A 21748-nucleotide genomic window follows, 5' to 3' on the forward strand; every position below is an offset into this window, starting at 1 on the left:
CGGCAGGTGTGCGAGTGATGGCAAACAGAATATTTATAAATGCAAATTGTAAGGAAACATAAAATGACGAAAACATCAAACAAAGCTGACAGATTTATGACTTCATAAGAACTGAATGCAGAGTGTTGTTATGCTACACATATGAATGTATAATGCAAGTTAGTTAATGCAGAAATTGACAATTGACCCTATTATTTTCTTAATAAAATGTGAAAGTTGCACTGTTTACACTACCATTCAAAAGTTTGGAGTCAGTAAGTTTTTTAATTAATACTTTTTCAACAGTAACAGTAAAGACATTGATAATGTTACCAAAAAAATCTATTTTAAATGAATGCTGTTCTTTTTAACTTTTTATTCATCAAATGACCCTGGAAATGCATCACAGTTTCCTCAAAAATATTAAGCAGCACAACTCTTTGCCACATTGATAATAATAAGAAATATTTCTTGATCACCTTCTAGCTCTTCATACCATGTATGAGTGCCATGTTTTTTTTTTGCCAAGACTATTTAAGATCTGTGCCACCTCTTTCATTCGAATTCATATAAATCAGTTAATTTATTTCAGATTGATGTGTTTACATGATGGTCTGATCATATTGTCTATTATATACAGATGTTTTTTTTTTGTCCTGTTTTTAACTCATCTGCTACATCTTCTCCTGTGATATTTTGAGACACCTTTCTTTTCACTTACTCTGAACTGAAGCGTGTTTGTTCTTTATCTGTGAACCAAACACATGCTGAGATATGAGCGTAGCTGTTTGTTTATCAGCTTAAGAGTGTTTGTGTGTGTACGGCAGTTAGCGGTGTCACTGTGTCAGCGCTGCGTGGCAGATCAGAATAGTGTATGCAGAGTTAAGACTCACACATCTCATTAAAGATCGAAACGTCAGCTCCTTCATTCATCACTGGCTGCCGGGGCCCAAAACGGGAGGCCCTCGTTTGTACTCCGGATCTGACAGCATCATTAGCACCTCTGTCTCTCTCTCCGCTCAGGCCGGCTCTCGAACGCTGCTGTTGTGTGAATAGACGGGCTGAGGTGCTCTGGCTGCGTGCCAGCTATGTAGTACGGGTGAAAATTTATAATTTATCACTCCCGAAAAAGACAAGAAGCGCTCCGCCAGCCCTCTCATACTCTTTAATTAGAAATGTAATTAATCCTCCTCTTTTACATGGAAATCAATCTCAATTCATCTATCTCTCTTTCTTTTTCAGTGAGCGTCATCTTAAAGGAAAGGAAGGGCACGGACAGTGTAACGCTGGCATGGCAGGGTCCAGAACCTGCCGACGGGACCGTGGTGGAATATGAAGTCACCTATTATGAAAAGGTTAGAGGCTTTGGTCTTTCTTCAACACACTCAAATCTCCATGACCTTTTGGCCCTATGTGAGTTCTCCTTGCACTGATTGGACATATGGCAGCTCACTTTTATCGTACCCTGGGGAGAGGCTGTAATGTTAACACAGTCATGCTTCATTCGGTCCAAATTAACATTCATAGATGTTCCGTCTGCCAAAAACCTTCAAGGTTGTCACATTTTAGAGTTGATGACATTATTGTCCTGAACAAATCACCTAGGCTTTTTTCAGACAGGCAGCCAATTTTTTTTTTTTTTTACATCATCCTGATCAAATCTGTTTAGATTGATGGTCTGGACAGCAAAAAAACACATGGAATCTTATATATTTACAAATCCATATGCGATTATGTTTGAAATCGAATCAAAACCTCATCCAGATGTGGTTTGAAATCCGAATAAAAACATTTTTTTTTTGAACAAGTCTCATTCTGAATGGTGAAATCTGATTTAATTTTTTTTTGTTATTTGAGATGTGATTATTATGTAATGTCATAAAGTGTACAATAATGTATGTGACATTTACTATACTATACATATACAAGTACTAATTGTATGGTCTATAACAAATAAATAATGTATATATTTAAATATAAGCAAATATATATTTAAGAATATACATATATACATATATTGTTTATATAGTTATATAATAATAATTCATTATTTTTTTACATATTTATAATATATTTAAATATATTTTTTTATTAAAATACTATTTTATACTATTGTGTATAATTAAATTCATTAATAAATCTAAAATCTTGAATCAATTAGTTTAAATGCCAAAAAGGTAAATTTAGGCATCACAATTATAAAGTATATCAAAATTACATATTCATTTTGAGATTTGCTAAAGATTGCATTTATTTCTCTTTTTAAATTTAGCAGAAATGAGCATACACAAAATATCTCTATTATCAGCCAATATATGTCGTGTATCTCTAGTGTGAACTGCTTTCTACAGTAACATTTCTATACACAGGGTAAGTGATTTGGCACAGTTAGTTGTTTAGATCCCTCTGTGACACCCTCCTGTACCGCAGTATTTGGCTGTGTGGCATGAAGATGGGTAATTATTATGATTTATTCAGGTGATTATGGGCTATGTGGCTTTTAGATGGCGCGCACAGATGGACAGGCTTGCCTGCCGCTGTGTCCGCGATCCGTTTGATGCCGCCTGTTTGGCCCATCTTAGATTTAATAGCACCACAGGAAATATGGCAGTCCCTCTCTCGCAGGGTGTGGCGTTCCTGTCTGGAACGTTAGATTTCCCTAAGCGAGACGCCATGTGCCACTTTAGTGAAAGGCTTACATGATGGAAGATGAATGGATATCGATAAGCTGTGAAATATTAACATGAGCACACTGTATGGAATTCTCCTTAGGATTGGACAATGAGAATTGGACAATGAGGCGTCAGTAGGATTGATGTCATTTATCTGGAGAAATTCCAGTTACTGGAAACCGAAAAGCTGTTAGGCCCCTAAAAAATGTGTAGAAATCTGCAGTTTCTTTTCAGTTCAATCCATCTACGTGAAAAGCATTGTGTTAGCTGTTGGCAGGAGGTGCTTGAATGAGCACTAAATTCCATCTGAGCTAATTGCTAATTGGCAATTGACTGATTTGAATCCGATCTGCATGTTTTGTTCTCTTGTTCCTCGTTTGTTTCTGTGAATGCGAGTCGATCCATTATGGATGATTCGACAAAGTTCACGCTGCCTCCTGGGGTTTGCAGGACAGGAAGGGATTCAGGTATCAGTGTGATGGATCGAGACATCCGTCTTCATAGAATGCTGCCTTGTTCATTTATCATTCCATTCTTTCCCACTATAGAACCAGCAGGATCAGAACTACACTGTCCTGAAGACCAAATCCAACAGCATGACGGTGGACGGACTCAAGCCGGGAACCACATACATCTTCCGGGTTCGAGCCCGTACGGATGGTGGCTATGGGAACTACAGGGGAGAGATTGAGTTGGAGACAAGCCATGAAGGTGAGTGGAAAACCAAACCATTAGCCACAATATTCTCCTCTAGTCTCAGAGAACTAACTGAAAAATCGGACCCTAATATTCTCATTATGAAATGGACATTTCTGATCCTGTATGCTGATTGATCAATACCATCCATGCCAAATTGAACAATATAATTTCATTCAACAAAGTGGTTGTTCTCCATATCACTGTAGAGCTGAAATGATTTGCATGTTGCAGAAAATATCCAGTAGCGAAAGGATATTGCTGAAATGTTAATTCACTCAAAAATGAAAATGCTTTCATTATTTACCTTCATGTCATTCTAAACCCGTAAGACTTTCATTCATTTTCGGAACAAAAATGTATATATTTCTGTCCCTTCATTGACAGCTACACAACTGACACTTTGATGCTTCAAAAAGTTCATAATTCATATGGATTCGTTTTATGATTTCTTTGAGCGGTTTAGTCAAGATTTTCTGAGCAAGACTCGATCGCTTTATATGATGAATAGATTGAATTTAGGCTTTTATTCACATATAAACATTGATCAGTGAACATAAACAGAAGCTCAACCGAACCTGCTTGACGCGAAAGAACAAATCTCATTGGTTCTTGCGGAAGCTCAAACGTGAACAAATCTCATTGGTTCTTGCAGAAACTCAAACGTGAATGAATCTCATTGGTTCTTGCAGAAACTCAAACGTGAATGAATCTCATTGGTTCTTGCGGAAGCTCAAATGTGCCTCGTAACATACAAGAATGAATCTCATCGCGGCCAATCTCGTAGCGGCCAATGGAGGGACTGAAAACTCTGAGATTTCATAAAAAATATATTAATTTGTGTTCCGAAGATGAATGAAAATCTTGCGGGTTTGGAACGACATGAGGGTGAATAATGCTTAATATTTATATAAGTAAATATTTTATAAAATCAATTAGACACATCAATTCTCTACAGAAGTTTGTCAAAAATTGCTTTGTTGCTAGCTTACAGTTAGGCTACATTACTTGATGTAAGAATTGTTTATTATGTATATTATTAATAAACACAATAATTTGTTGAACATTTGCATTTTAATTAGATTTTGATATTTTGTAAAATAATAAGCCATTTTACCACAGTTAAGTGGGGTTTATGCACATTGCTTTTGTGGCTTATTGCTTTATTAAATCCCATTCACAATGTCCTTGATTTTAGATACCTCTATTCTGTTTCTGACTGTGCAAGTGCCACCAAACCCTTCATTTCTAATTCAAAGCATAATATTTTCAAATTTTCAAGGGCATTCTGGGAAAGGACTTTGCTTTGGCCAAACTCTTACCTGTGTCACACCCGTGTATTTCTCCATCACACGCCGCTGATTGAATTTCCGATCCGCCGCGCGCGTAGAAAGAGGCTGTGAAATATTCATACATGTGAACACGTTCAATTAGTCCCCTGAGATAGACGAGGCTCCTCACGCGCTGCAGTTTGCTCTCTCGTTGCGGTGTTTGAAGTCTGAGCATGTAGATTTTCTGTCAATGTTCCTCTGAAGTGTGAGAAGCTTTAGCTCAAAGTAGGCAGATGCCCCGCTGTGTTTGTCTCATAGTTTGTGTACCATATGGTACCCGCCACCATTCAGTGCACATAATTAGAGGGAGACGCTTTCTTAAATCTTTTTATTTTAACATTATCTGCAGAAATTCAGCTTATTTAACGTCGGTTCTTTTTGTTTTTTTCTACTAAAATATTAATAACGATTTTTTTTCATTGTGATAACACACGTTAACTCTTTTCCCACCAGTTTTATAAAAATTTTTAAAAAAGTTGCCAGCCACCACCAGCATTTTAGATCATTTTTACAAAAATGTCATGACCCTTATAATATTTTGTTGCATGAATATCTGAACATGCATCTAAAAAAAAGTTTTATTCTAGCTTAATGCATTGTTTTTTATCAACACTTCTTGAATGTGGGTAAGTTTAATAAAAAAAGCAACATTTTGAACAAAAAGCTGAGAAAATTGAATTTTTTCCCCAAAGATTACAGTGTGCATAAGCAATGCTTTTATCTTTTGTTTCTGCTCCTTTTTTGCCTGTGTTTTGATCCAGGGATTATTTACTCTTTCAGAAGATGTGTAATAGCGCCCCCTACCGTATAACAGTGAAAACAGGGAAAGCCAGAAAATTCCGTCAATGGCGGGGAAAGAGTTAATGATGTCAGAAAAGTTGAAAATTGTTATGAAATTTGCCATGGATAAAGAAGCTTTAACCATTTCTAAATGTGTTTACTATGTACTACTATTGGACACAGATTGGTAGATGGAAATATAATTTGTTAATTCATTTTAAAACTGCATGGCATGTCTGTACTATTTGTACTATATTTGCAATTTGTTCTAAAAAAATTTATTTATTAATTAAAATAATTATTTTTTTTTGAAAATTGTTGAAAGAAATGGTGACCACCAGCACCTAAAATATACTTTCCTTTATACATTTATACATTTTAACCTAAAATCTTGTTAAACACATATTGGTTCAACAACTACGAAAATAACTATGGATATTATGCCAAAACTGTGCTAAATTGAACCACTGAAGATGAAATCTGCTTTAATGTGGGTTTCTCTCTCTTCCTCTTAGATATGCTAGCAGTTGGAGATCCCAACCAGCAAACCATACTGGCCATCTCGGTGGCTGGAGGTGCAGTGCTTCTGGTCTTGCTGGTGGCCTGTTTTGTTGTGAGCGGACGGTAAGAGCAATTTACTATTTTTCTTTAATCGTTCTCATCTTATAGATTTAGACTGCACCATTTTCTTTATAAATATCCAGACCCAAAGTATGGAATCTATGAAAAAGCAGTTAATTGGCGACTTCTACATTGGCAGACTTGGATAAATCAGTGCTTATCTGGGTTCTTTAGCTGTCAACAAATCCATACGAAGGATGAAGAAACCATATTTCATTTAATCAGAGTGGAACTGTAAATATAGAAAGACAGAATCGAGCAAATTAGGTGTTTTTGTGCGTCTGTCTCTGTTTGTATGTCTTTGTATCTGTGCATGTGTGCATTTACACAAAATCAAAAGGACACAAAATTGTTTAGCCCTCTGATTGCGTAGCGTGATCTGTAGAGATGAAAGCAAACACTTGAGAGAACAATTGAAGAGACAGACATGAGGGAGAAAAGCAAGAGTAGAGGCGCTGTACGGCTGAGAGAGAGGGAGCTAATGAAATGGAAATGAAAGGAATGGGTGGATCAGAGGAGACGAGGAACAGAAAGCAGAAAATAAACTGCTCTTGATGACATGAAATGGTCAGAATGAGTCATGATCTTTGTGTAGATGTTTGCCCTTTTTGGTCTTTCATGTAGGTTGTTTCAGTACAACAGCAAAAATGAAAATGCTATTATTAATTATATATTATAAATAATTATAATTATTTAAATATATATATATATATATATATATATATATATATATATATATATATATATTTATATATATTTTTTATTTATTTATTTTTAATTCATTTTTATGGTAACACTTTACTTAAAACCTTTATGTAAAATGCATTATAAGGGTATTCATAATGTACATTGTTGTAATGCATTATATCTTTTCATAAAGAATTGTAACCAAAGTTAAAATGTTATAATATTTGCATATTGAGTCCTTGTTATATTCATGAGACCATAAAATACATTGTAAGTTGCATTACAAGGCATAATTAATGCATTTAGAATACATTTATAATGCATAATATATGTAAAGGCTTTCAAAGTAAAGTAAAGCGTTACAATTTTTATTGTTTATATATACACTTTTATTATATAAGTATTTATATGATATAATGTCATTTAAAAATCAAAAAGAGGAATATTGTTTACCAACATATATATAGTTAAATTAGTTTTCCTGTCTGTTGCTAAAACATGAAATGATACAAGGACAATATGCAGCTACACTGTACCAAATTTATTCTGTACTACCAATACTACAGAAAAACTGGCATCATTTCAGCTTTTTTTATTATTATTATTATTATTATTATTATTATTATTATTATTATTGACCGGTAATCACATCCCTATTTCAAAGGCTGATTTAGTAGGGATTTTTTGTTGGATGATATATGATCCAGTATGTTGTAACACAGAATGAGATTTCCGTCTGCTTTGCAATTTGTAACCCATAATGCACTGTGACAGAACGTTCCCGTAGGATGTGTTATGTCGGCCAAGTTTATGCCTGCAAGCCAAAACCTTGGTGCTGCCACCTCTTATTCATGGTTTCCAAAACCCCCCATCTCAATGCATTTGTGACTGCTTGTGGGAAGACCCTCATGGAAGCAATAAAAACAGTTTTGATGTTGATCTTGAATGACGTGCTTCTAGTGTGGTGTGGTGGCCAATGAATCGTAATGGTGAGTGAAGCTAAACTCTCTAATTGCATTCGGTCCCTTTGGCATTGGATTATACTGTGCTATATATACTGGACTTAACAAGGTATTCGTTTCACAGTGCCATCGGTTCTTTTAACTGCTTTCAGAACCTCAGCTGAGCTTTTTCCATTAATGACAGTTTGAGGTCATTGATTTCTGATTCTCTTGCTGAGCTTAAAACAAAACATATTTTGCCTCTAGTGGGAATCTTAAGCAAGATGTTATGGTTTCAAATGCCTAGATTTAGTAGGGTCATGGGAGAATCTGAAGAGATATATTGTTTTCTTTTTTTCACAAATTTACATTTGTGATTTCCAGGCTTAGAAATGTGGAAATCATTAAAGAAAAGTGAAATACATTTCTTTTCAGCATTTCTAGTTCTAGTCTAGCCGTTTTAAAAACATACTCTAGAATTTGTTATTTGTTCATGCGGCTTTTTTTAACTTTTTGTGTTAATGATTTAAAATGAATCATCTGTATCTTGTAAAAAACTCGTAGAAATGCTTTGTTTAGAAGCAATGGGAACTCTGGCCCGTGTGTTTGCACAACAAAGTTTAGGCTGGTCAGAGAAATATGAAGAGTTCAGACATGTTTAGTGTGTTCAACTTTGTTTTTGGACCGAATTTGGCTGGCAGTGATTTGAAGTTGGACGGTGTTCTAGTGCTTCAAGGAAAAAACAGCTCTGATTGGCTGGTGATGATGTTGGCAGATGGTCTTCCTTTGTCTTTCATTCCCCCTCTATTTTCCCACTTATATCCAGAAAAGCAATTAAAAATGGTGGACACACTTTAAAGATCCTCATGCTTGTATCTGTGGAACATTTCAGCACAATGACAGATGCCGCAGTATAGCAGGTGCCTACTAGCCAAATACGTGCACATTTGCAAGCCTGTGGAGCATTGAATGCCAGCCATGAAAATAAGCTGAAAAACTTCAGGCTTCTGATATTAAAGCAGTTTCCTTGACTTCCTGGTGGACTGCCACCAAGCAATTCACTAATGCTCATGTTGCATGAAATTATTGCAGCTTAATGATGAAATCAAGAAGCCACACACCTGTTTTCTGCTGGAATTATGAATTCATTGGTTATTATTGGCTTTATTGCATTTAAAGTGGTTATGTGTTTTCCCCTTGTCTCTCTTACTCAAATCACGTTAAGATTTGGCAGATTTGTAGTGTGCTAAAGCATGCAATTGCTTACATAACATTATGCAAATTTTATATTACATAACAAAATAAATGCACACTATTTAACACCTGCTATTTGATGGTTGAATATTCTATGGGACTCTTCTAAAATGTAATGGCAGAGTAAATTATTCAATTCTATCAAATTACTTCCACAAAATGATCCAATTCAGGCTGAAAACATCATTACAAGTAAAAATTTAAAAAAATGGTGCACAGATGGGGCGTTTCTCTGGGCTGGATTTGGCTAGGGTATCAAACCATCAATGAGAAAAAACATTTTGGTGTGTGAAATCGTTTTGCAACCATTGAGACAAAGGAGCTGAAAACAGAAAAAAACAATCAGAAAGAGGTTTCACACTGAGAGGTTTCAGGGCCACATTTCTCTCTGTGTAGTGAAACCCACAGTGTGGTGTAATTGTGAATGAAATCTACTTCCCGTGAATGTCATCAATGTACCAACCTGAGTGAATGTACTGTAGGCTGTTTGAGTAGTGTAGATCGTGCTTTCAAAGCACAGCCGAGGGCTTAATGGGTCTTGTTCGGTTGATTTAGTGCAGACATTACCTGTATCTCGCCCTTGGGTTTGATACAGTACCGTGACTGTTTAGTCAGTCCATTTGCATGTGGGTTAACAGAAATATAGCAACACATCCAAGTACAAACACAAAATGGAATAACTGTGCCATTCCGTAATGGTTGCATAAGCGTGTTAGAGCGTTTTTTTTTTTTCCAAACAGTTCCATCTGGCTATTCCAATGCCTTTCCGAGCAGAAATCGCTGTCCCTGTAGCCCCTGAGCACATCATGACTCGCTCACTCTCAGCATGCTGCTTCACTTAGTATTTCATTTCCATTCGTTTGATGGCAGGCCAGCTGTAGATGTGCCTGGACGCATCAGCGGAACATTCCGGAATATTGAGGTGGATGATATGTTGGATGCATGTGCAATGGATGGAGATGAGACCAGGATGTGCCATCAATCAGCTCGATTTTCTTCTGGATTTCAATTAGCGTAATGAACCCTTCTCAACTGACGGAGTCAGTGTTTTTAAAATGCCTGTCAGAGGAGCTAAGAATTTATGACTGTCCATTTCCTCCAAACACACAATCATTTCCTCTTTTTATCATTAGCTTGATTGTAAATCTTTTTTTTTTTTTTTTTTCTCAGGTAGGAGAAATGTTTACAGAGATGATTCCATTTCCATTCCTTATTGCTGTATAAGTTAATAATAAACTCATGATTCCTCTTTAGATCACTTTATATGCTGTACCTCTTTACCAGTATCACCCGGTCTCATTTTGCCAATATGCCTCTGATGAAGTTGGACAAAGGAAAATATTACAGATTAACATATTACAGATTAAACTGCTTTCTATATTTTCTGATACACATTGCATAATACATTATCACATGTAGTATTTAATATTTAAAGTAACATTTAACAATGAACATTTACTTTTTTAATTATTACCTTAAGATTTACATCAGGATTCATTTTTTTTCATGACCATTTTCCTCAAGTAGTTTGAATTGAGACCGCCATGCCCCGCCATGTGAAATCGTCAGCTTTATCACCTCTGTTTCCAGCATATTTAGATATTGAGAATTCCAGTAGTATATCCACTTGTTTTGTCATTAGTTCTTCATTCTAAAGTTATATATATATATATATATATATATATATTTATATATATATATATATATATTTTTTTTTTTATATATATAAGATAATACTATGTCCTTCATCACCTATCGGGATGGTTTTATTAAATGATAGCAGATATAATTAAACTGTTTATTGGTAATGATAGATTTGTATTGGTCTGTTCGGTTTGTATTCATCATATGTGTCAACATGTCCTTCTCCGAAAAGGCTTGGGAAATGTTTTACTTCTGGAGAGAAATCATTGATATTCTATGATTTGACAGCAAACGTCAGGGCTTACGTATGCTTTAACTAACTTGCTTCAGTGAACCATGCCAAATTAGAACTTTCCTTTTGGAGAACAGGCACATGGCAACATGCAAGGACATCAGTTGAATTTTGTTCTGTTGTGCATGCCACCCTGCTGGGATATAATGTCCATGCCAGTAGCTTGGCATGTCCTTGTGGTAGTTGAAAGCTGGAGCTCGCCTGCCTTCCACTGCATGCTGAACAGACCTCAAGACCCAGCTGGAAGCTGCTCTACCTCATTAGCTCAATGCACTGGAGTATCATTATGTAATGAACTAGTTTGAGGGTCAGAGGAGAGAGTTACCACATTAAGACGACCGTGTTTTATGCTCATACACTGTAAATTCCGAGTCCCAATGTTCTGTCCCAAGTCAAGCATCACTCTTTGAAAGTTTTTCATGGCTTTAGGGTAATCCGAATGTTTGGCAATCCAAATATAGCATATGACAGTCAGCACCCCAACAGATACTTGTGCCCAGACCTCATCAACATCAGACGCCTGTATAAAATCAAACAATAACAATATTACAACAGGGAAATGTGGATAGACATGATCAGTTGTCACAGTGTTATCATGTACATGAAGGGTTAGTTCACCCCAAAATGAAATTTGTCATTAATTACACTCCCTCATGACTTTTGTTCATCTTCATTACATAAATGAAGATATTTTTTTAATCCATAGAAAAACAGATCTTCTAAAATATATTTATTAAGTAGTATAACCTCTACTCTATAGTGAAATTTTATGCTGCTTTTTATTTTTATTTCCTTATATTCTCAAGGAGGTAGATTTGAGGTATCATTAATGTAGGCTATGTAACATAATCGCTTTAAGACGAATTGCATGCCAACGTTTAATACTTTTTTTACTTTTTTTAAAGGTTTTAATTACTATGAGCAATAATATTGTTTTGACAAGCACCAAATATGTCTATTTCCTCTTTCTCTCCATTATACCTTTCTCTTAATGCTTATGGCAGACTATCTGAGTCAGCTCTCACTCCTAGTTCCCTCAAGCAGGCCAGACAGTTTAAGAATCCCTCTAATTTTGCACCAGTCTCCACATGGTCTTAATGTCCCTCTCTCAAAGGCACAGAGAAGGATGTGAGCCCTGTCAGCATATACAAAGCTGCACCACTTCACTGTCACCTGCAGATACAAGCTTCACACTGTGAGAGCGGGAGAAAGACAAAAAAGAGGAAGAAGAAAGGAAAAAGAAACTGGGTCATAGACAAAAGGGCTTCCAGCGGTGTAGGGCTGCAAAACATCTTTATCACCGCACAAAAGGGATTTGAGGAATGCTTCAGTTGAAAAATGCGTTAATTGCAGAGTCCTAGACACTAGTCTGTCACTTTTTTCCCCGCTTTTTATACACCGTTATAACAGAATATGTTAATAGTGCATATTACATTTAAATGAGCGACAAGAAGGTTGAAGGGTGGGATCATGCTTCACTTTAGAAGCTCCTGGATGTCCCGCTGAGGCGCTGGAAGTGTTTCATCAGCGTGTTGTGCGGCGCTGTAGCAGGTGCAAGGGGGAGGGATCTGTCTGCGGGACCTCAAGGGATGGCGGGGCAGGTTAGAGAGCAAGTGGGGTCGGTTTCGGGAGAGTCGATTTACTCCCTGATTACCACATGCTTCGGTCGGGCGGCCCACCTCCGCAAACCCCTCCAGCCCTGCAAACATGTTTCGTTTAATAGACTGTGTTTTGCACATGGGACGGATAAAGATCGAAGGGGTTGAGGGGGCTGTACCTGTGCACAGATGCACACTAGGCCTCGAGCATTTATTTTGGGGGGTGTGTATGTATGTGTGGCTGATGAACAGGTGGGGTCTCTCTTGAGACCCCAAGTCTCATTAAAAGCAGCAGAGAGGAAACGACACACATGTACCTCTGAACCCCCCACCAGACGGGGATGTACAACAGCTGAAAGGGAAAGATTTACCCCCTGCAGCTCCACAGGGAGATGCAACATTCCGGATTAGAGGAGGCATGAATGAACCCAGTGGTCTTCCCATTATGTAATAGACCCCCAGGTCTGCTCTTGCCCCAACCCTGGCCTCAGGCCCCGATGCTTTGACTGCTCTGGGGCAGCTGAGCACGCTCTGGCTCTTGAAAGAGGGGGACTCCTGTATTGATTAGAATTGTTAACTGGGCATAAAATCAATGCCAGAACCAAAATACTGATCACATGATCGTTTCCCAGCAGCTGCTAACGGGAGTATTACTAGCTTAGCGGTTTGATTGCAGAGTTTTGATGATTTGTCATTGTGGTCTGATTGCAGTGCGAAATTCTTGAGTGTGAGTTAGAGAAATCTATCTATCTATCTATCTATCTATCTATCTATCTATCTATCTATCTATCTGTCTGTCTGTCTGTCTGTCTGTCTGTCTGTCTGTCTGTCTGTCTGTCTGTCTGTCTGTCTGTCTGTCTGTCATTTTATAGTTCTATCATTCTGCTTATCAATCATTCTATCTGTCTTTCAGTCTTTCTGTCATTCTATGGTTTGATCTATTTATTGTTCTGTCTGTCTGTCTACCTGTCTATCATTCTATCTGTCTTTCTATCATTCTAAGATTCCATCCGTCCGTCTGTCTATTTCTTTAAATCAAAAATTTAATTATCATTCTGCTTCCTGTTTGGTGGTTTAATGCAAATTCAGCTATTGAATTGTAATTTAGAAAGCATTCTCAAATCAGTTCTGAATGGTACTCATCCCTGAATTATAGGCTTTATAAAGGGGCAATCACACAGATTTTATTCTGGTTTTCTATGTACACAAACATCAGACAAGCACTGTGTCATACCTCATTGATTGTTGTGTTGTTTAGAAAGGTGTGTCATGTTAAACTGTGTGTCTAACTTTTAAAACATTAACTTTTAAAAATGCACCTCAAGACCCCTGTGATCTGTTCAATTCTGTTGCACTCTAGCTGGTTTTTGGATGCAAGAAAGAATCCTGTGTGTATTCGCCCAAAGGCTTTCAACTCTAGCTGGATTATAGTGTTGATGTGATAATTCATAACACTATCTCTCTCTGTTGCTGACATCTTAGCTTTCGTTTCCTGCAGTTAGAAAAAATGCCTTGCATTTTGTCATCAGCTATAGTACAATAGAGACTCCGGCATGTATTTCTATTCATAAGTGGATATTCACCTATATTATTGAGCCAGTGTCCCCTAGAAATCCATTAGGAAAGCTTTTTCCACCTGGTCCCCATCAGATGTTCCAGTCTTTGGACGTTCTGCAGCCATTCTCCACATTTCAACATAATGTATAATTACTATGGCTAGACAGCCTTTGACATTACTTTTTTGGCAGTACGTTCTTGTTAAAGACATGACTGGAAAAGGGAATGTGTGAGCGTGTGTCACTAAGAGGATTAAATGAATAATGAACATAATTATCAGTCCTACGTTGGCCACCTTTCCTCCCCAGTGTATTGGAATATTCATTATCTGGGGCATTTCCTTATTCATGATCCCACTGTGAGAGGAATGATGTAGTTAATGATAAAGTCAGAGGTGGCAGGATTGCATTTTCCCAGTGCTAAAGAGTGGATTAGTGCAGTGAAATCTTTACTAGGTGGGAAAACCGGACTCTAAAGACACATTATTTTTAAACTATACTGTTAAAAGATGATATATGTGACTGTATCAGGCCGCTGTAGAATTGATTCTACAGTTCTCAACATTTTCTTTTGTCTTGGGGAATTGGTTGGTTGAATTAATGTGAGAGAAAGCATGTATTCTATTGTGTCGGCCTTTTTTAATTGTGCTTATCCTATTGCTATCCTATTGTTCCAGGCGCTGTGGATATATTAAAGCAAAGCAAGACCCCGAGGAAGAGAAAATGCAGTTTCAGCATGGACGAGGTAATGCATGCAGGTTTTTTGGTCTTGGAAAAGAACTCAAATCTTTTTAAGAGTAATCAGCAAAATATCCGGCAAATGTTGAAAACCTGAACTTTTTTTAAGATGTCTGATGTATTTCATTCGAAGAAAATAGTTCAAGAAATCTCATCTAATAGGGCAGGGGTTCTAAACTCTGGCCCTCAAGGTCCACGTTCCTGCAGAGATTTGCTCCAACCCTAATCAAACACACTTGAACAAGCTAATGCGTTTGATCAAGGTCAGAGTTAAACTGCAGGAAAATGGACCTCAAGGACTAGAGATGAGAACCCTTAAAATAGGGGTTGTATGTATTTTTGGCCAGTCAGACGTTGAACATAATTCGTTCTGGCTGGCTGGATGGATGGATAAAGAAAGTGCATGTTTTCCAGGAAATAGTTGGTTAGTGAACAGTGTCTCTGATGCATCTGCTGATAAATGATGTCTCTGATCGCTCTAGTTGCCTAATGTGTGTTTTCTCTAATGACACTTTTCCTGCCTGCCAAAGACAATGTTTAATGAGGTTGAAAATGTGGCACTCCCCTCCTTTTAGAAAAATGGATGGTTCAGTCTAGGTAACTAAAGTGACTGTAAAACAACCCGACCGTTATCCTCACTCCTACCATTTTGCATTGCAGTCAAACTTCCCGAAACCCGCATGTACATTCACCCGCACACGTACGAGGACCCAAACCAGGCGGTGCGAGACTTCGCCAAAGAAATCGAAGTTTCCAACATCCGGATTGAGAGAGTTATTGGGGCTGGTAAGTCAAATGAATGACTCAAGAACATGACCAACTTGTGTAAACCACCTGAACAGCTCACCATGGGAATGTAATGAAATGATATAAGGGATTTAGTGTAAATTCAATTAGTTGACAGGCTTTTGTTTGACTCCTAGGTGAGTTTGGAGAGGTTTGCAGTGGGCGTCTGAGGCTGCCCAGTAAAAGGGAGATCCAGGTGGCCATCAAGAGTCTGAAAGCCGGATACTCAGAGCAGCAGAGACGTGACTTTCTGAGTGAGGCCAGCATCATGGGCCAGTTCGACCATCCCAACATCATTCGACTGGAGGGAGTCGTCACCAGATGTAAGTATATACATACAGAATCACATTGACACATGCAACGTCTATTGCTGGAAATAGTTTGTACCCCCTGTGTTTTCCACACAGAGATAATTGACCTTACAATCTTATCTTCAACAAAAACAAAATAGCATGGATCATGAATATTCATTTGAATAAATATGTATGACAATGTTTATATCTGTGCTTTCCTGCCCTACTTCTTCAGAATACAAATGTGCTATGACAATATGCCTTTGAATTAGCTTTTATCGCAATGAATTATCACACTAGCTGGTGAGATAATGTCTTCAAAAAAGTCATAGATAACACATCATCATGGCGAGATAGCGTAATTTTTTTAAAGAAAGATAAATGGAAGAAGCCATTAATTCTCACTGTTTTGTCTGTTTTTAGGGCTGTTTTTAGGGCTGTATTACCTCTGATTGCTTGTATCGCCACTACTGAGAATCTAACATTGATGCTCGCTGCTCCCGGTTGATAATGAGGATGCTAATTATAATTTGCCATCTTATTGAGAATGCTGTCGCTATTGTGTGTTTCAGGGCTCCTATTGTCTGTGTTTAAAAAAGCAGTGTCTTGCAACAGGTGTTTGGGTCACTATTGAGTGGTAATTTCCTCTACAGATCTCTTTCCTCTTTCAAGCCTCTGTGGATTAGACTGGCAGGCGCTGTAACAAAAGGACCATCCATATTCATGCCAGCTGCATGAATATCGATAATACAAACATGTAATTGGATGTGAGTTTTGGGAGGGATCATGAATATTCAATGTCACAAATATTAACATTAATCCTCTCGACATTTCCTCCCAGTTCCTCTTACTTGCGCAAAATGCTAATGGTGGCCTTTAGTTTGATTCGGTTCAAATAGTTAATATCAATGTTGGCAGTAGAGAGCAGTTTTTCCCATCTTATTAAGTAAAAATACTGTAATTTTCTCCTTTTTAATTCTGTGCTGTTAGAGCATAATAATGAAGGCATGAAAGTCTCCATTCAACAAATATGTCAGTATAAGACTTTCATTATTGTAGGCTTGGAATGTCCAAAGGTGCACAGTGAGTTTTACACAGAAATAGGAATTTATAAAAAGTATTTTTTTTTTTTTTTTTTTTTTACTTCTGTATGTAGGGGGGTTGAAACTGGAGTGGCCAATTAAAAACAAACAAACAAACAAAATGTATATGCAAAGTTCTGTCATGAAACTCTAGATGGCGCAGGCTGATGGGTCCTTAACGCAAACTGATGATATTCACAGCGTTGACTACTTGGCACAAGCTGATTGGTTTATGTTGCATCTGCAGCCAATGAGCTGGCTGCTCAACATTTAAATGGCCGGTTCACATTTACTATAGCAGTTTGCAGTAAGCTTTCCTCCAAAACCCTCCACCTTCCCCAGCTCCACATGCATAAATATGCTAGTGGTCATTTTTATATGCTATTTGTGCAGCAGCAGTTTATCTTACATACTCACAGCAGCGTATCGGTGTATGTATTCATGTACTTCCTGTACTGTATGAGTTCCTGTACTTGCTCTGTAACAACAACAGCAATAATCAACAGCAGCAGCAGCAATAATCAACAGCAGAAGCAATTTAGCAGCAGCATAGCAGATCTATTTCACCAAGACCAAATACATTACCATTGTCATATCCATTACCCACTCCATCTGCAATCCTCTATATGTACACATACAATTTTATGTATTATTATATAATAAATATATATTATTATTATATCTAGGATGGTTACAAATGGCTGAACAGGTAAAGTTGTTTGAAACGGCATGTATTATGCTAATATATGTAAGGAATGTACATACTGTAAGCCATGCACTCCCTCATTTAGAACAATCCTGGTTCAAAAACAATCGAATAACAATAAAAACATAAATATGTATGAGTTTACCCGTGGAGAGTTGCATGAGAACCTTTCCTGCGCACACATGTAAAAACACACTTGTATTTAATTATTAGCGATTGAAGCTCAATGAAACTATAAGATTACGTATCTTCCATCTTGCTCTTTCTGCCACTGAAGTAATATAACACACGTGCGTGCTTGTGTCGGTTTGCGAACGTGTCTTCTTTCACCACTGATTGGGTGAGATTTGATAGCCGGAGTAATTTCACAGGCCACAGATCAGCCTGATGGCGTAGGGGATGGGGATAGGAGAGGTCAGCGACCCCTCGCACCGCATTACAGAAGCAGCTGTCAATCCAGCCCCCTCCTCGTACGCACAGACTAATCACGGTGCTGATGGAGCCGAGCGGAGAGAGGCATCCTCCATTAAAGAGGCTGAGGAGTGTTTATGCTGCCTGATGGAGCGACGGCGAGATAGACAAAGAGTTTTGCGCTGTAATATGAAAAGCATCTGTCACGTAACACTGCTTTCAGAGAGGCGCTCTATCATTACCACCTCAGACGGAAAAAATTAGACCGTGATTGAGTTTTTTGTGATGCAAATGTGTCAGCAGCTCAGAGAATGGAATCAGAATAGACCTTAATGCCCCATTCAGTTCTTTATCCCCCATCTTTACAAAAACACAGAGCTGTCATCATCTCTATTATAAACCCATTGTGGATCTAACCATCCGATTAGCGGATTCCAGTCTACTATCTGATAACGTTCGCTATCCACGGCTGTATTTTCAGGTTCATTCCAGCTGAGTTCTCAAGAAAAGTTTTTGTGCCGTCAACAGGGGTAACAATAGACCAGAGAATGTCATTTCTAAATCATCGAATGTATTGATTTGTTCAGAGTAATGTGTGCTTTTAACTTGTTTTAAACCGGAACATTCCTTTTATCTTCAGATATTTTACGGCAAATTGCTGTCATCTCATCAAAAGCCCCCACAGCATGTGATTACAGATAAAGTACAGAGTACATTCTGAAGCTGCAGGTTTTTAATGTAAATCACCTTTTTCAGATTGCTTTGAATGCATTCCTTGCTCCTGTGATAATGACCATAATTACAACCTTTCAACAGCAGTTAGGCGCTTAGAGTAGATTGGCCCACCGCAGGACGTAATATGCTCATTGCCTTGTTTTAATCATGGCATTTTGAGTGTGTGTGTGTGTGTGTGTGTGTGTGTGAATGGTGTCTAATTGGAGCGCTCCTAAAACTGCTGCAACATCAATCACCCTTAAATGTGAGCGCATGGATAAGTTAGGTAATTTAATTAACAAACTTATCAGTAGAACCGTCAGCCATTTCTTAAGAAGCTGAATGGCTAGAGTACGGAAATACACGCCAGTTTGATCTGATAGTGCGAACATCGGCAATGTCAGAGAGATGTTGTGGTTTATGTTTGAATGCGGTCTGTATTTCATTTCTGGCCAAAGGTTTGTAGGTTAAGGCAAGCAAGGAAGCCATGTTATCCAACTAGCTCACTGTCAAAGTAATTTGTCCCACGTTGATAAGCTAACGCGCGATCTGTTCGGATATCCTTCACCACGCTTATCGTGTGACATCATTTCTAAAGGGCGTGACCAATACATTTGTGATTAAATTACAGTGGCAGTGAGGACACACAGTGCAAGCCCCATTCGCTTGAAACCACAAACAGTAACATCTTAAGCCTTGGTGCTATAAATAGCTTGTTAGGCTGAATGGGGTTTTATTGGATTCAATTTCTTTGTGCTTTGCTGAAGTAGAAATTACAAAGCCATAATGAAACCATTGACTCTTTGCTTGTAGCCTCACCCGCAAATCTCCAGTCTGCAGGCTTAAATTGTGTCTTGAAATCGACAGGGCTGATGTCTTGTTAACTTTGTCCTCAAGGTCTTCTACTCACATTTTCTTTTTACTTCGTGTATTGCAGCTAGAAATGGGCAAACGTCACAGCGCAATGGCAGTAACAGCTGATGCAACGTTTCCATTAAACATATCCTGTCTAATAGTTAAAGCATAACGTAATAATTAAAGCACAGCTGCTAATATACTTTTATTATACTATTTTGATAAAGAATGTATTTATTTAATAAGAAAATGCATGCATATTAACTGGACCATCATGATTTTATTTTCTGTTATTTTTTCATTCTATTTAATTTATATTATTTTAAGCTAAAAAAAAAGAAAAAAAATACCCTGTAAATTTACAGGAACAATATAACATATAATAATAATAACATATGCAATAAATAAGAAGAAATGTCACCTTTTACCTCAATAATAAAGTAGCAAAATAAAAAATTATTTTAAATTTAATTGTTTTTACTCATTTATTCGTTTAAGTTGTTTTTATTTAGAAAATGCATGCATATTAACTTATTAACCTGAATTTTTTTTTTTTTTTTTTATCTAAAAAAAAGTCAAAAATAAATATAGATATTTGTCCAAATTTACACTAATTTACAGAAACAATCCTCATGGAGCAAATTATGGCTACATTGTTCCCTCAATATCATAATGATTATACGTCAAGGATCACCTACCGTTTAACCTTTTGGTTACCAGTCCACATTGTTACCAGTCCACTCATAGGCACAACATAAAGGGCTTCTCAAATAAATGGTGAGCATCTCTAGGGTTAAACGTCCTCTCACACTGATGTGTGCCTGGTGCCCCGAGGTGAATGTTTCTGCCGTATGTAACATCCATCAAGCGTCTCTGATAATCAGGATAGATTAGCCTGCACTCTTTAGCATGCGAGGCGAGAAGGGGGTCTCTCTGATTGACAGTGTGCTATTCGGGTGGAATCAGGGGAGAATTTTTAATCACTTTGAGCATCGCAGGTGCGAAATCCCCATATGTGCCTCTTGCAGCTGTGTCTGCAACATAGCGGAGAGGTGAACACTTTTCCCATTAGCAGATCTTTACACCCCTTCTTATTTTTCATCAACCCCCCCCCCCCCCCCCCCCCCCCCCACCACCACCCTCAGGGCAATTAATCACAGCACTCCCTAGAACCCCCACCACACCCCCTTCATCATCCTTCCTCCGAAAGGAACTCATTACCATTTTAGGTATTTCTGGACAAAGATATTCTCAGTGGACAGCTCGCTCTAATTATCTGCCTGACTGTTATTGAGAGCTTTGATTAGGGGCTGTCACTATGAGTAACAGGCAGCAGGTAGAGGCAAAGGAAAGCTGGGACAAGGGTCTGTGAAGTCTCGGGAAGTGGGGGAGGTGTCCGCTCTCTTTATCTGCATGTTTTTCTCTGTCAACTTGGAAATGAATTAAATATAGGACACAAAGCGCCAGCCTCTTCCTGCCTCTCCGTTGTGTCTTTTCTAACACGCCCGTGAAAAAAATGAAACGTCTTTCTCTCGCTTCGACTCTCTCTCTATTTTCAGCAATATTTCACACTTCCCATTTTGTCTCCTTGTTTTCTGTCCCTTAGGTAAGCCTGTGATGATAGTGACAGAGTACATGGAAAATGGATCTCTGGACACTTTTTTGAAGGTGAGCATCCTCTATTTTGGTGCGAATGATGAAGGCCAATTTGCACCAAAGGAAATGCTGTGAAATATCACAGGAACACAAAGCAATCGTCTGGCTCTTCCAGATCAGGCTTGACAACTCGAGTGTTCACACCTCTCGATGCCTGTTTTTTCTTTGTGTCCCTCAGCATGTGTTCTCCTACCCAGCTTAGACCACCATGATTTATGCTGGTTTGGCGTTTGTGTTGCTGGTGCACCATGATGTTCACGAGCAAATCTTATCTGGTGGAGATAGTCGACCAGCATGGTCTTTCTGATAAAGCTGGTCAAGCTAGATTAGAAGCTTGATGGAGACACTATAGCCACAGGGGTTTTTAAACTTTTTGATGGCAAATAGTTTATGAAAATATCCCTTCCTATAATATTAAGGCAGATGTATGTTTTCCGTGTATATGAACCCTTTTAT

The 21748-nt window shown here is 37.9% G+C and overlaps 1 protein-coding gene across 1 annotated transcript in view; it reads left to right on the forward strand.

Annotated features, from left to right (window-relative positions):
• ek1 (eph-like kinase 1) overlaps positions 1-21748 on the forward strand; it is a 63489-nt gene that overhangs the window by 30648 nt on the left and 11093 nt on the right. Inside the window, exons 6-12 of the mRNA XM_084103287.1 lie at positions 1222-1334; positions 3200-3362; positions 5974-6082; positions 14729-14796; positions 15450-15575; positions 15713-15898; positions 21243-21304. Coding sequence (XP_083959413.1) covers positions 1222-1334; positions 3200-3362; positions 5974-6082; positions 14729-14796; positions 15450-15575; positions 15713-15898; positions 21243-21304 — 827 coding nt within the window. The remainder of the gene's footprint in view (positions 1-1221; positions 1335-3199; positions 3363-5973; positions 6083-14728; positions 14797-15449; positions 15576-15712; positions 15899-21242; positions 21305-21748) is intronic.

Source organism: Abramis brama (genome assembly GCF_963993115.1).
Source record: "Abramis brama genome assembly, chromosome: 24".
In the NCBI taxonomy this organism is placed as follows: Eukaryota; Metazoa; Chordata; class Actinopteri; order Cypriniformes; family Leuciscidae; genus Abramis; species Abramis brama.